Source organism: Tachyglossus aculeatus, chromosome 18, assembly GCF_015852505.1.
Source record: "Tachyglossus aculeatus isolate mTacAcu1 chromosome 18, mTacAcu1.pri, whole genome shotgun sequence".
In the NCBI taxonomy this organism is placed as follows: Eukaryota; Metazoa; Chordata; class Mammalia; order Monotremata; family Tachyglossidae; genus Tachyglossus; species Tachyglossus aculeatus.
The window spans coordinates 15,246,796-15,262,569 of NC_052083.1; the positions used below are offsets into that span (position 1 = coordinate 15,246,796).

Sequence of the window (15,774 nt, forward strand, 5' to 3'; positions counted from 1 at the left end):
GGTCCTGGTGAAATAACCCGTGAAGATTTTTACTTTTCAGGAATGATCGGTCCAAGAATTCAGTACTTTGGGACAGATTATCACTGCACATGTGTTTTATCCTGTGTGTGAATCAGAGCTATACAAACTTTGAACATAACAGTTGTAGGAGGATTTGAGCAATCAAAGACCAAAAAAGCATTTGAAAGGCGGTTTGGAGATTAAGCAGAATGTGCTCAAGATTGCCAGGAACACTTCTGAAAGATTCTTTCCCACCTTAATTGCTGTATAAACCTCCTTGATGACCTCCCAGCCTCTTGCCTCTCCCCACTCCAGTCCATGCTTCACTCTGCTGCCCAGATCATTTTTCTACAAAAACGTTCAGACCCCGTTTCCCACCCCTCAAGAAACTTCAGTGGTTGCCTCTCCACATCAAAAAGAAACTCATCACAGTTGACTTTAAAGCACTCCATCACCTCACTCCCTCCTACCTCACCTCGCTATTCCCTACTACAATCTAGCCACACACTTTGCCCCTCTAATGTTAGCCTTCTCACTGTACCTCCAACTCGTCTGTCTCGCTGCTGACCTCTCACCCACGTCCTGCCTCTGGTGTGGAACACCCTCCCGCCTCTAATCCAACAGACAATTACTCTCCCCGCCTTCAAAGCCTTATTGAAGGCACATCTCCAAGAGGCCTTATCTGAGTAAACTCTCCTCTTCTCCCACTCCCTTCTGCATCACCCTGATGTGCACTCTTTATTCGTTCTCCCTCCAGACCCACAGCACTTATGTACCAGTCTGTTATTTATTTATATTGAGGTCTGTCTCCTCCTGTAGACTGTAAGCTTGCTGTGGGCAGGGAATGTGTCCATTTATTGTTAAATAGTACTCTCCCAGATGCTTCGTACAGTGCTCTGCACACAGTAAGTGCTCGGTGAATACGATCGACTGACTGTATATTCCTTTGCCATTAACTGCCTGTGTTCTGATTTTCAAGGCGAAAGATGAAGGCCCGAGCTCCTCCACCACCTGGCCAGCCCACTGCCCGAACTGTGCCAAGTGAGCAGAGAACACCGAGAGACATAGGCAACCATCCGGCCCAGAACCTGGTCAACACAAAAGAAAACGTGCTGGACGACTTGATGGATGTTACTGTCATTCTCCCCAGTGGACTAGAAAGAAAGAGTGCAGTGAATGGAGGGTAAGAGGGAGTGAGTCCTCGGGTCTTGCACATTAGCTCTTTGTGGGCAGGGAATGTGTCTACCAACTCTGGTATGTTGTCCTCTCCCAGACGCTTATTACAGTGCTTGGCACCCAGTAAGCACTCAATAATACCATCAATCGAGCTATTGATCACCCAGGGCAAGGGTGACAGCCATGGATTCTTGCACTTTCCACACAGTCAAGTTATTTTTCATTGCAGCCCAAAGTGTGTGCTGTCCTGCCCCAAACTGCCATGTAATTCTAGAGGAATCAGAGATTTGAAATGGGACTGTTTCACATGACACAGTCCCCATTGGATGTTTCAGGTTTGCCTCACGAATGTCTGGGTTAAGATTGGGTCATGTTGGTCGAGAGGATAAGGCTGGAGTTCCACAGCTGAAGTCAGGCCTGCAGTGAGTGGCTTGGTTCCAGCTGGTTGACTCCTTCTGAGGTAGAGCCAAACTCTAAGTTTAGGCCACAAGAGGAAATTCACCATCTCTTTCAGGAAGAATTTCTATGTCTCAAAGCAGCATTCAGGTTGGCCGTGCCATCACATTGGTGGTTAAAGGTTGAGGCATTTTTTGGACCTACTTGTGGTTTCTGTTTGAGTTAAGATTAATCAAGATTGGGTGTTGTACCAGGGCACCCTACCTTCAGAGGAGTCACTGCAGTTGACACATCCTCCCTCTGGCCTGGAACTCCTTCCTTCCTTCATATGTGACAGATCACCAGTCTCCCCACCTTTAAAGCCATACTGAAATCACATCTCCTTCTCATTCCCCCTACTCCTTCTCCCTCTGCGTCATCTTTGCACTTGGATTTGTACCCTTGATATTCACCCCACCCTCAGCCACATGGCAGTTATGGACATCTCCATAATTTATTGTAGATGTCTGTCTCCCCTTCTAGACTCTAAGCGTCTTGTAGACAGGAAACATGTTTGCCAACTGCGTTGTACTCTCCCAAGAGCTCAGTACAGTGCTGTGCATGCAGTAGGTGCTCAGTAAACACCAATGATTGATGGATTGATTGTCAGAGGGCCCAACTTAGCCTATCCAGCAGCACCACCTTCTGTCTTTCCCTTCTTCCTTCCCTTCCTCTCTCTCCCTCTCACTCCCCTTTCTCCCTCCCTCCTTCCCTCCTCCCTTCTTCCTTCTCTTTTTCTACTTCCCTCCCTTCCCCCTCCTTCTTTCCTCCCTTCCTCCCTCCTTCCCTTCTCTCTCCCTCCTCTCTCCCTGCATAATTCAACTGCTTTAGTCTATAAATAACCCCTTTATAACACACCAAATAAAACCTGTAAACATGAAACTCTTCCTTATGTTGCTCCTATATTCCCCTAGGTGGATTTCAATGAGAACTTGAATAAATGGACTGGAGTTTATATTAGGTTATAAAGTTTCTGGAATTGTACTCTCCCAAGTGCTTAGTACAGTGCTCTGCACCTGGGAAATGCTCAAGAAATACTATTGATTGATTGGTTTAATTAGCATCACAGTGCATGGAAAGGTATATTTGGTAGCAGTTGGGGGTATTTTCAGTTTCTTTAACTATACTTGCATTTCCATCTCCTTCCTCTTTTCATTACAAATGGATTGCTAATAGGTTTTGGGATCTCTTTCAGTTCACAAATAAAAAGGGATGATCAATATTGCGGGAAAAAGTAAATTAAATGATCAATATCGATCAAGGCCCGTTGTTGGGTAGGGACCGTCTCTATATGTTGATGATTTGTACTTCCCAAGCGCTTAGTACAGTGCTCTGCACACAGTAAGCGCTCAATAAATACAATGGAATGAATGAATGAGTGATCAAATATAACAGAAGAAGTCTCTGAAGAATAATTTTGTGAACTCTTTTGGACAAGTAAAATGGTACAGTACAACCCACCTACTGGATCAGAGTTCTGGTACCCTTCTGTAATTACTATTCCCACACAGAAATGGAAATATCAGTGTCCGACGAACAGAACTGAAGGAAAGCCTATTTAGCATAATATATTAATATCCCTGGGAATCCTGAAACAGATTAACCTAATTTCAAAGTTGTAGAAGAAGCCTGTGGCTTTGAGTCAATCAGTGTTTATTGAGAGCTTACTCTGTATGCAGCACTGTACTAAGGACTTGGGAGAGTACAGTGCAACATGGTAGACACATTCCCTGTTGATAGTAAGTTTACAGTCTAGAGGGGGAGACAGACATTAATGAAGAGCTAGATAAAAAGCTAAGCTAATTTTACCCTTATGTTGTTTGATCAAATGAGCACCATGTAGAGACTCAAGACATATTTTTGGATTCTGATGATGGTTATGGTAGCCATGGTCTTCAAATTGACATAATCTCATAGTCTCTTCACCAAGGAGTTCTATAAAATATAATGAATTGTAGCCACCATGCAGAGTAATACATACTGCTGATGCAAGTCTTCTTTGTCGGCCGTTGCTTTGCTTTCAGGCTGTGGTTATAAATATCATTCCATTTATTAACACATGGGTGGAACAGAGCCAAATTACTTCCCTAAATAGTAGGTTTGGTAATCTTATTTGAATGAAAATGGCTCCGATGGAACTGCTGGGTGCTGATCTAAGCAGTTGGATTAGTGAAAACACCCTGAGCAAATGTCCAAAAGGGAGTTAAATTTCCATCTGGTTTGTTGGTTTTTTTGGATCTCTGACAGTCTCTCCCTCCTGGAGCAGTGATTAGCATCATGCTGTTCATGTGTGGTGACAGACTTGGAAGAGAAAGGGCAACCTTGATTCTTCTGGAATTTTACCCAAAAAAGCAAAAAAAACCCAAACACTAAAAGTAAACTTATTTTCCAGATTTTTTTTTCAATTTCTACATTTTCAGATTGTAAAGCTATTTCTTGGGTTTTTCTGTCTAGGTCTTCCTCCCCATGATAGCAGTTCAGCAGAGGAAGTTTCCAGGAATAAATGAACCGTAAAGTCATGGTTTCTGCCCCTGTTCACCCCACCACCAACGTTTGCCTTCAACCACAGAGAAAGCAATTAGGGTTAGGGTCAAATTAATCAATCAGTGGTGTTTATCAACACTTATTGTGTGCAGAGCACTGTACTGAGTGCTTAGGAGAGTACAATATAACCCAGTTGGAAGACATATGTTTCCTGTCTACAAGGCACGTACAGTCTAGATGAACTACAATCTAGGTCCAGAAAAATAAGTGAAGGTTCCAGAGAATAATAATAATAATGATGATGATGGCATTTATTAAGTTCTTACTATGTGCAAAGCACTGTTCTAAGCTCTGGAGCACTGTTCTAAGCACTGAGCACTGTTCTAAGAGAAAATGGATTCTGAGGAATTTGATTTATGTGTGGATAGATTTTCCTCAGCTGCTCACTCTTTTTTTTATCCTAAAAGAGGTATTTGAGATGGTGTGTTCATTGTTGAAGTGAATGATAGCAAGAATTTCATTTTCCTAAGAAGAATCTTCCCCACTACCTTCTGAGAGTACTTGGGCTGAGAGAAGTGTAAATATCTCTGAGTGGGCTAGTGGATGTGGGTTCTCTCTCCCCTATGTGAAATCACTTCAAATCACAGAGGACCACCTCTCCAGTTTGAAGATAGCTTCTTCTCCCCCATCCCAAAGGGGAAATAGGTCATCCTTTTTTCCATTTCTTTCCACTTTTTGATTTTCGAGGTACCGAAAGCTACTGGTCCATGCCTAAAGCTGCTGTCTTTTGAACATCCTGGAAAACTAAGATCTCACTGAGGGATGAAGTTGGCAACCTATGAAAGGAGTCGTTTGCGACATCTGCTGTGGAAGTGCCCACTAGTTCAAATCTGGCAGATATTTGTCTTTAAAGAAATTTGCCAAGAGTTCAGGTAGCAGATCAGGGTCTACCCTTTTAAATCATGAAAATCTGTTGCACTGTTGTTTTCTTCGCTTCAACTCTCCTCCTGGAAATTCCTTCCTTATTTCTGAAACACATTTAAGAAAGGCATTTTCAGTTATCAGTATGATTATTATTAATGATAATATTAATAATAATTGTGGTATTGGTTAAGCGCTTACTATGTGCCAGGCATTGTACTAAGCACTGGGGTAGATACAAGGTAATTGGGTTGTTCACAGTCCCTGTCCCACTTAAGGCTCACAATCTTAATCCCCATTTTCCAAATGAGGTAATTGAGGCCCAGAGAAATGAAGTGACTTGCCTGGGTCACACAGCAGACATTGGCAGAGCCTGGATTAGACCCCAGGTCCTTCTGACTCCTGGGCCCATGCTCTATCCACTAAACCTCACTGCTTCTCTGATTATTGAATGTAAAAAGAACGGGTAGGTATACAGGTGAAGTAATTACTGTATTGTACTCTCCCGAGCACTTAGGTCAGTGTCTCAGTAAGTCATTGATGATGATTATGGTATATGTTAAGCACTCATTGTGTGTTAAACCCTGTACTAAGTGCTGGGGTAGATATAAGTTATTCCGGTCAGACACAGTCCCTGTCCCAAATGGGACAGACAGTCTGTCAGAGGGAGAACAGGTGTTTAATACCCATTTTAGAGTTGAGACACAGAGAAGTTGAAATGACTTGCCCAAGGCCACACAGCAGGCAAGTGGCAGAGCTGGGAGTAGCACCCAGGTCCTCTGATTCCCAAGCCTGTGCTTTGCCACTAGGCCATACTATTCCACAATTATTGACTAAGAGCCAGAGAGCATGGAAAATTAGGTTTGAGAGATACAATTCTAGTCCTAGATCCTCTTATGGGGCAGAAACAGACCAACAACCCCAAGAGAAGCCAGTGGTTTTCTGGGCCCTCTCGCCTGTGACTCAGGTGGAAGTAATTGGGCTGTATTGTAGGGATGTATTGATTACCATCGAGCATCTGGAGGACTGTCCATAGAGGGTGTTAGACAAGTGTTTCCCATCTTCTCTGAAGACCAAGAGGGAAAAAAAAATGTGTAAATTATACCTGACTTGGCATTCACTGGCACCAGGATGCTTGTCCAAAAAAAAATAAAAAACCCCTCCTTACTTGAAGCTTCAGTTTTCTTCTGGGCTCCAGTGAGGGGGTAAATTCACTTGGCAGCCCCATTGCATCTTCCAAAGTCGTGATTCTTTTGCAGAGAGATTCCGGTGGTCACTGTTCCCTGGATAAGCTCCCCACTGTTCCAACTCTTACCACAATTATTATTATTATTTTAATAGAGCCAAGTTCTGGCCCAGCTTGGGCAGCATAAAAGTCGAAATGGTCACCAAATTCTGCAACTTTTTTAAGGTATCTGTTAAGCCCTTACTATGTGCCAGTCACCGCTCTAAGCACTGAGATAGATTCAAGTCAATCAGGTTGGACACAGTCCGTGTCCCACGTGGGCCTCATGGTCTTAATCTCCATTTTACAGATGAGGGAATTGAGGCATGGAAAAGTGAAATGACATGCCTAAGGTCACAGCAGACAGGTGGCAGAGCCAGGCTTAGAACCCACACTGCTTCTCAGTTGGCAGTAGACTGTCTGACGATGGCCAGATCAGTGAAAACCCCAGAAACAGAGTACAAATGACCAGCATGACCTCGGGAGACTGCAAGGTAGAGTGCGGTGACACTGTCCGCACCAAGCTCAGGGTCTTCAAGGCTGTTCAGGTATCCATCTTTCTAGATGGCTGCAAAACCAGGACCTTCTAGAGCAAACACACCCAGCTCCTGTGGCCATTTTATCAGAGTCACCCACAGCCTACCCATAACACCAAATGTCAGGACGAGAGTACCGACAGCAAGGCCTTGTAACAACATCACCTCATCAGGATGGAAGCAGTGTTCACACCAACCCAGCTCCTCTGGTTAAAGCCTGTGAGGAGAAGGGGTGACAGCACAATAACCAAGCTGCTACGGCACTTGGCCCTGAAGGGAGATCTCTCCAACATCCCAAACAATGCAACATGGCAGGGGCTGCTTGGAGACTATTGCAGGAGCAGCTAGCTAACCTGGAGGGCAGAAATCAGTGACATTCACTAAGCGCACACTATGGGGTAGATAAAAGGTAATCAGGTTGGACATAGCCCCTGTCCCACATGAAGCTCCTAGTCTTAATATTGCTGGAGCAACAGCTTTGTGAAAACCTGATTGTAAGGAGGCAGAGTCAAAAGCAGAGCCAGGCACGATGGGGAATAAACCCATCACAGCAACAACGATCTGTCTTTACCCGGAAATGATTCAGGAGGGTGTGTCGATCCTGGGTGGACTTTTTTGGTCACATTCACGTGAATGGGTAGCCATCTTAAAATCCAATTTCCTTCTAGGCCTTCCATTCCCCCTGCTTGCTTTCCCTTCTGCAACACCTACTTCTTATTTCCTCTAGACTGTAAGCTCCTTGTGGGAAGGGATCTTGTCTACCAACTTGATTGTATTGAAAAAAGAATAATTATGCTATTTGTTAAGCACTTACTATGTGCCAAGTACTGTTCTTTTACTCTCCCAAGTGCTTAGCACAGTGCTCTGCACACAGTAAGCACTTGATAAAAGTGCTTTGCACATAGTAAGTGCTTAACAAATGCCATTATTATTATTATTAATGAATACCATTGATTGACCTCACCATTGGGAGCATAATCTTTGAAGGTGGAGAGTTCTGTGTATTTATCACTTTTACTTTTGTTCTTGTCACTACTACTTATTCTCTCTTATTGTTATTATCATAATATATTTGGCAAATTGTCTCCCCAATAAATTCCTTGAGGTCAGGATCCTTCTTCTATAGATCAATCCCTCCCATCTCATACAGTTCTTGGTAAATAGTAAGTGCTCAGTAAGCGCAAATAGTGATGACGATGATAATTTTATTTCTGTTTTCTGACAGGAATGCCGTGATGGACCTCTTGATTGAGCTTTGCAAACAGTGCCACTTAAACCCAGCCCAACACACCGTAGAGCTCTTTCCTTTGGAGTCTGATCAACCTTTAAGCTTCAAGCCAAACACTTTGATAGGGTCACTGGATGTGCACACTATACTGCTGAAGGAAAAAGTCCATGAAGAGAAGAGTAAACCACCACTTCCTAAGATGCCTGAGGTTAGCAGAGTATGGGTTATGGATTCAAGATAGTAGAATTTGTTAATTTGTTGATTTGTTTGTGGTATTTGTTAAGTGCTTACTATGTGACAGGCGGATACAAGCAAATTGAGTTAGACACAGTTGCTGTCCCACATGGGGCTCACAATCATAATCCCCATTATACAGATGAGAGGCAGTGTGGCTCAGTGGAGAGAACCCGGGCTTCAGAGCCAGAGGTCATGGGTTCTAATCCCGGCTCTGCCACTTGTCTGCTGTGTGACTTTGGGCAAGTCACTTAACTTCTCCGGGCCTCAGTTACCTCATCTGTCAAATGGGGATGAAGACTGTGAGCCCCACGTGGGACAACCTGATAACCTTGTATCTATCCCAGGGCTTAAAACATTGTTCAGCACATAGTAAACACTTAACAAATGCCATCATCATTATTATGAGGTAATTTCTCTGTGCCTCAGTTAAGTGACTTGCCCAAGGTCACACAGCAGGCACGTGGCGGAGCTGGGATTAGAACCTAGATCCTTCTGACCCCCAGGCCCAGTCTCTCTCCATTAGACCAGTCTGAAACCAGAGATGGCAGGAAGTGTCCCGAGCTGGGAAGGCCGAGATATAGCAGGCTTCCTGTACCAGACCGGAGAGGAAGAGGGCAGGAGCCGGCCATGTTAAGGAAGCCACACTTTGCTAGCATTCATTCAGTCATATTTATTGAGCACTTAACTTTCATTCATTCATTTATTCAATCGTATTTATTGAGCACTTACTATGTGCAGAGCACTGTACAAAGCGCTTGGGAAGTACAAGTTGGCAACATATAGAGACGGTCCCCACCCAACAACGGACTCACAGTCTAGAAGAGGGAGACAGACAACAAAACAAAACGTGATCAGGTGTCAAGTCATCAGAATAAATAGAAGTAAAGCTAGATGCACATCATTGAGAAAATAAATAGAATAGTAAATATGTACAAGTAAAATAGAGTAATAAATATATACAGGTGCAGTGGGGAGGGGGAGGAGGTAGGGTGGGAGGGATGGGGAGGCGGAAAGGATTAAGGGGGCTCAGTCTGTGAAGGCCTCCTGGAGGAAGTGAGCTCTCAGTAGGGCTTTGAAGGGAGGAAGAGAGCTAGCTTGGCGGATGTGCGGAGGGAGGGCATTCCAGGCTAGGGGGAGGACGTGGGCCTGGGGTCGACGGCAGGACAGGCGAGAATGAGGCACAGTGAGGAGGTTAGCAGCAGAGGAGCGGAGGGTGCAGGCTGGGCTGTAGAAGGAGAGAAGGGAGGTGAGGTAGAAGGGGGTGAGGTGATGGAGAGTTTTGAAGCCAAGAAAGGAGTTTTTGCCTGATGCATAGGTTGACTGGTAGCCCCTGGAGATTTTTGAGGAGGGGAGTAACATGCCCAGAGCATTTCTGCACAAAGATGATCCGGGTAGCAGTGTGAAGAATAGACTGAAGTGGGGAGAGACAAGAGGATGGGAGATCGGAGAGGAGGCTGATGCAGTAATCCAGTCAGGATAGGATGAGAGATAGAACCAGCAGGGTAGCGGTTTGGATGGAGAGGAGAGGGCGGATCTTGGCGATACTTTGTGCAGAGCAATGTACTTTGCGCTTGGAAAGTATAATTCAGCAATAAAGAGAGACAGTCCTTGCCCACACTGGGTTTAGCTAACTGCAACGGGAAAACAGAGTGCAAGACTGTAAGGAGACATTTTGTGAAACGGGATCAAGAGACGCGAGAGGGGAGTGATATGGAAACAGGAGGGAAAGACTGGAAAACAGCTGGCATGAGAAGAAGTGGGTGGGGAAGGAAAGAGAAACTGGTGTGGGATGAAAAATAAAGTTGTACATGCCTGTCAGCTAGCAATAATTAAAATGTGGACTTGGTGAAGTTTTAACTTGAAAATGATATAAAACCTCTCTGTTCTGTGGCAAGTGCATCCAATTAATAAATTACTTCCTTTTTGTTGAGCATCCATTGAAACAATGGGGAATAGGCCTTCCTTTAAAGCACATTTTGGGCACAGATTTAGTGGTTAAGTCTGCCTGGAGTTAGGTTTATTTTTAAAAAGTAGTCCTCAAGTGAAAAAATCAATTTTTAAGCAATCTGCACTGGGTAAATAACCTGTGGCACCAACTTAATGTTTGCAGGGACCCTAAAGTGCAGACAAGGATATAGTCTGTGGAACCATGCACAGAACTAGCCCTTCCTGAGAGCCTGTTTCCACAACTACAATGTCAAATAACATCTTGGGCTTCTTCAGCCCACCAAGGGAATTGCTAATGACTCCAGACAGCAGTAGATTTCTTCAGTGACTTGAATCTTCCCAGGTTAAATCTAAACCCTGGTGTCGAAAACAATGCTTGTGGAGGTGGATGGGCTTCTGGTCATTGGAGCCATATGCCTCCAATGTCATCCAAATCTTTCTTCACTGGGCACCCTGGCAGTGAGTGAGTGCCAGGGTTTTCATGACTGACTGAGAGCACTCTAGGTTTTTCTAAGCCCCCACTCTGTCCCCAAATCACACTGCTACCCTAGAGAGTCTCCACACAGGCAACATAATAGTCAGTCAACCAATAACAATAATAATAATTGTGGTATTTGTTAAGCAGTTACTGTGTGTTAGGCACTGTTCTAAGCTCTGGGGTGGATACAAGCAAATTGGATTGGATGTAGTCCCTGTCCCATGTGGAGCTCATAGTCTCAATCCCCATTTTCCAGATGACGGAACTGAGGCACAAAGAAGTGAAGTGACTTGTCCAAGGCCACAAAGCAGACAAGTGTCAGAGCCAGGATTAGAACCTGTGACCTTCTGACTTCCAGGCCTGAGCTCTATCCACTGTGCCATGCTGCTTCCTCAATAATGGTACTTTCTGAGCCCTTTCTATGTGTGGAGCACTGTACTAAGTTCTTGGGAAAGTACAATACAACAGAACAGACTCAATTCCTGACCACAAGGAGGTTACAGTTAAAGGGAGAGGCAGACATTAAAATAGATTAGTGATAGGAATACCGAGAGCAGTTCTGAGTCCTACTGAGAGCTCACCTCCTCCAGGAGGCCTTCCTGGACTGAGCCCCCTTTTTTCTCACCTCCTCCCCATCCCCCCCGCCCTACCTCCTTCCCCTCTCCACAGCACCTGTATATATGTTTGTACAGATTTATTACTCTATTTATTTTACTTGTACATATTTACTATTCTATTCATTTTGTTAATAACGTGCATCTAGCTTTATTTTTATTTATTCTGATGACCTGACAACTGTCCACATGTTTTGTTTTGTTGTCTGTCTCCCTCTTCTAGACTGTGAGCCCGTTGTTGGGTAGGGACCGTCTCTATATGTTGCTAACTTGTACTTCCCAAGTGCTTAGTACAGTGCTCTGAACACAGTAAGCGCTCAATAAATATGATTGAATGAATCAATGAATGAATAATATCCCTAGATAGCTGTCAGTCAAGCAAACCCCAGTGTCAACTAGCAGATGCTTGGGAGAATATAGTCAAAGATCCCCACTAGCAAGGCTGAACCAATAGCTTTAGAAAAAAAAATGTATTTTTTTGGTTTGAGTGGAAATGAAATGGATGTATCCAATTTGTTTCCATTGTTCACTCCTTCCTCAGTCCCACAACACTCTATGTGCATATGCGTAATTTGTTTATAGTAATATCTACCTCCCCTTCTAGACTGTAAGTTCCTTGTGGGCAGGGAATGTATCTACTGACTGTTACATTGTACTCTCCCAAGTGCTTAGTGCAGTGCTCTGCACACAGTAAGTGCTCAATAAATATGATTATCATGTTATGAAGAAAAAGTGGGCTTGAAATATTTGCTCATTGAAAATAGTATTGTTTTTGTCCCATCATTTTTCCATGGGACAGGCTCTGAGAGGAATTTATTTTTTGGTATCTGTAGTCTACTATGCTTTTCCCCATGTTTTGGGAAAAGATAGTTTAACTCTTTTCAGAAAGGCAGAGTAAGCCTAGGGAATCAGTAACATTGCACTTTCCTAAGTGCTTAGTACAGTGCTTTGCACATAGTAAGTGCTCAATAGATATGATTGATGTTTTGATTAAATCACCATGAGAAAGCACACTTTTAGCTGTACTCTGGTATTCTCCACCTTACCATTCCAGAAATCTGTGAGGCTGGTGGTGAATTACCTCCGGACCCAAAAGGCGGTAGTCCGAGTCAGCCCAGCGGTGCCTCTGCTGAACATCCTCCCCCTCATTTGTGCAAAGTGCGAAGTGCGTCCCGAGCACATCATTCTCCTCAAGGACAACATTGCCGGAGAAGAGCTGGAGCTTTCCAAGTCCCTGAACGAGCTGGGGATCAAGGAACTGTATGCCTGGGACAACAAGCGAGGTGAGGGGTCGATTTCTGCCGAATGGTACGCTGGGAACTGTTCAGTTGTACTGGGGCGTAGGTTGTGTACTGATGATCAATCAATCAATCAATTGTATTGAGCGCTTACTGTGTGCAGAGCACTGTACTAAGCGCTTGGAAAGTGCAAGTTGGCAACACATAGAGACGGTCCCTGCCCAACAGTGGGCTCACAGTCTAGAAGGGGGAGACAGAGAACAAAACAAAACATATTAACAAAATAAAATAAATAGAATAGATATGTACAAGTAAAATAAATAAATAGAGTAATAAATATGTACAAACATATATACATATACACAGGTGCTGTGGGGAAGGGGAGGAGGTAAGGCGGGGGGGAAGACGGGGAGAGGAAAGAGGGGGCTCAGTATGGGAAGGCCTCCTGGAGGAGGTGAGCTCTCAGTAGGGCCTTGAAGGGAGGAAGAGAGCTAGCTTGGCAGATGTGCGGAGGGAGGGCATTCCAGGCCAGGGGGATGACGTGGGCCGGGGGTCGACCGGACAGGCGGGACAGGTGAGAATGAGGCACGGTGAGGAGATTAGTGGCAGAGGAGAGGAGGGTGCGGGCTGGGCTGTAGAAGGAGAGAAGGGAGGTGAGGTAGGAGGGGGCGAGGTGATGGAGAGCCTTGAAGCCCAGGGTGAGGACTTTCTGCCTGATGCGTAGGTTGATTGGTAGCCACTGGAGATTTTTGAGGAGGGGAGTAACATGCCCAGAGCATTTCTGGACAAAGACAATCCAGGCAGCGGCGTGAAGTATGGATTGAAATGGGGAGAGACAAGAGGATGGGAGATTGGAGAGGAGGCTGATACAGTAGTCCAGATGGGATAGGATGAGAGCTTGAAAGAGCAGAGTAGCGGTTTGGATGGAGAGGAAAGGGTGGATCTTGACAATGTTGCGGAGCTGAGACTGGCAGGTTTTGGTGACAGCTTGGATGTGAGGGGTGAATGAGAGAGTGGAGTCGAGGATAACACCAAGGTTGCGGGCTTGTGAGACAGGAAGGATGGTAGTGCCATCAACAGAGATGGGAAAGTCAGGGAGAGGGCAGGGTTTGGGAGGGAAGACAAGGAGTTCAGTCTTGGACATGTTGAGTTTTAGGTGGCAGGCAGACATCCAGATGGAGATGTCCTGAAGGCAGGAGGAGATGCAAGCCTGGAGGGAGGGGGAGAGAGCAGGGGCAGAGATGTAGATCTGGGTGTCATCAGTGTAGAGATGATAGTTGAAGCCGTTGGAGCGAATGAAGTCACCAAGGGAGTGAGTGTAGATCGAGATCAGAAGGGGACCAAGAACCTGAACCTTGAGGAACCCCCACAGTAAGGGGATGAGAAGGGGAGGAGGAGCCTGCAAAAGAGACTGAGAATGAATGACCGGAGAGATAAGAGGAGAACCAGGAGAGGACGGAGTCTGTGAAGCCAAGGTTGGATAGCGTGTTGAGGAGAAGGGGGTGGTCCACAGTGTCAAAGGCAGCTGAGAGGTCGAGGAGGATTAGGATAGAGTATGAGCCATTGGATATGGCAAGCAGGAGATCATTGGTGACCTTTGAGAGGGCAGTTTCCGTGGAATGTAGGGGACGGAAGCCAGAGTGGAGGGGGTAGAGGAGAGAGTTGGTGTTGAGGAATTCGAGGCAGCGTGTGTAGACGACTCATTCAAGGAGTTTGGAAAGGAATGGTAGGAGGGAGATGGGGCAATATCTAGAAGGTGAGGTGGGGTCAAGAGAGGGTTTTTTTAGGATGGGAGAGACATGGGCATGTTTGAAGGCAGAGGGGAAGGAACCAGTGGAGAGTGAATGGTTGAAGATGGAAGTTTAAGAGGGGAGAAGGGACAGAGCGAGAGATTTCATGAGAGGGAATGGGGTCAGAAGCACAGGTGGCTGGAGTAGCACTTGAGAGGAGGGAGGAGAGCTCCTCTGAGGATACTGCTGGGAAGGATGGGAGAGTAGCAGAGAGTGTTGAGAACGGGGGGGGTTAGAGAAGGTGGGGGAGTGACTTTGGGGAGGTCAGACCTGATGGATTTAATTTTATTAATGAAGTAGGAGGCCAGATCGTTGGGGGTGAGGGAGGGAGGAGGGGGAGGAACCGGGGGCCTGAGAAGGGAGTTGAATGTACGGAAGAGCTGACGGGGATGATGGGCATGGGTGTCAGTAAGGGAGGAGAAATAGTTTTGTCTGGCAGAGGAAAGGGCTGATCGGACCTATTCCTTGTGGGAAAAAAACTTCAGCTGTATTTGGAGCTGCCTTATGTAATTGCTCATGTAGGGTTCGGGTGTTCACTTCCCATTCTCAGAGGTGCTTAAGTTTAATCTTATCCATTGCCTGTGGTAGTTGTGATTACAGCAGTCCCAAAGACCTGATGAGTTTAGTCTCAAGACTCAGTCAATCATATTTATTGAGTGCTTACTGTGTACAGAGCACTGTACTAAGCTCTTGGGAGAGTACAACAGGACAATATAACAGGCACATTCCCTGCCCACAAAAGCTTGCAGTCTAGGGGGGAGACCATTAATATAAATAATTTACAGATATGGACATAAGTGCTGTGGGGCTAGGAGGGGGGATGAATAAAGGGAGCAAATGAACGCAAGCAGGAGGGACTTGAAGGAAAAAAAGAGGGCTTAGTCAGGGAAGGCCTCTTGGAGGAAATGTGCCTTCAGTAAGTCACTCTAGTTGGGGCTACAGGGCCATATTTGAAATCTCTCTCAGTTGGCAATGCTGAACTTTTACAGTGGTCTCAGTGGGCAGCTGTTCACCCAACAGTTAGCATTGACATCACAGTCATTGCAACAGCAGAAGAAGGTAACAGGCGGCAGGTAAAAAAGGCCTCCATTTTTGACAGCCCAGTTCTTCAAATGAACAAATCTTTTCCATGGATTAAAAAAAGCCTAGATTGGATTTGTGTATTTAAACTAAATGGAAAGTCATTTTGTTTGTCTTTGTGTGGAACTCTACAAAACCAAAACTGTCCATAGTCTGAGTTAATAGAAAACAGCATCTGATTTCAGTGTAAATGTCAAAAATCCCCTGATCGTTGGGGTTGATGAATAGCAAGAATAATAGTAGCTGAGGTTTAGTTTGTATGCACACTGAAATTCACTCATGCTCTTACTTACATCTCTTTTTTCAGACTCTTCATATTTTCCTCTTTCCTGGCCTAAAGGCCCCAAAACTCTGATTTTTTAACTTAAACTGGCAGGGAGATCTT

At 45.1% G+C, this 15,774-nt stretch overlaps 1 protein-coding gene across 5 annotated transcripts in view; it reads left to right on the forward strand.

Moving 5' to 3' along the window:
* Positions 1-15,774, forward strand: part of COBL (cordon-bleu WH2 repeat protein) — a 236,994-nt gene that overhangs the window by 72,828 nt on the left and 148,392 nt on the right. For all 5 annotated transcript variants that reach the window (XM_038760048.1, XM_038760052.1, XM_038760050.1 and 2 more), the window contains exons 2-4: positions 980-1,183; positions 8,003-8,213; positions 12,336-12,564. In XM_038760048.1, the coding sequence (XP_038615976.1) occupies positions 980-1,183; positions 8,003-8,213; positions 12,336-12,564 (644 nt within the window). The remainder of the gene's footprint in view (positions 1-979; positions 1,184-8,002; positions 8,214-12,335; positions 12,565-15,774) is intronic.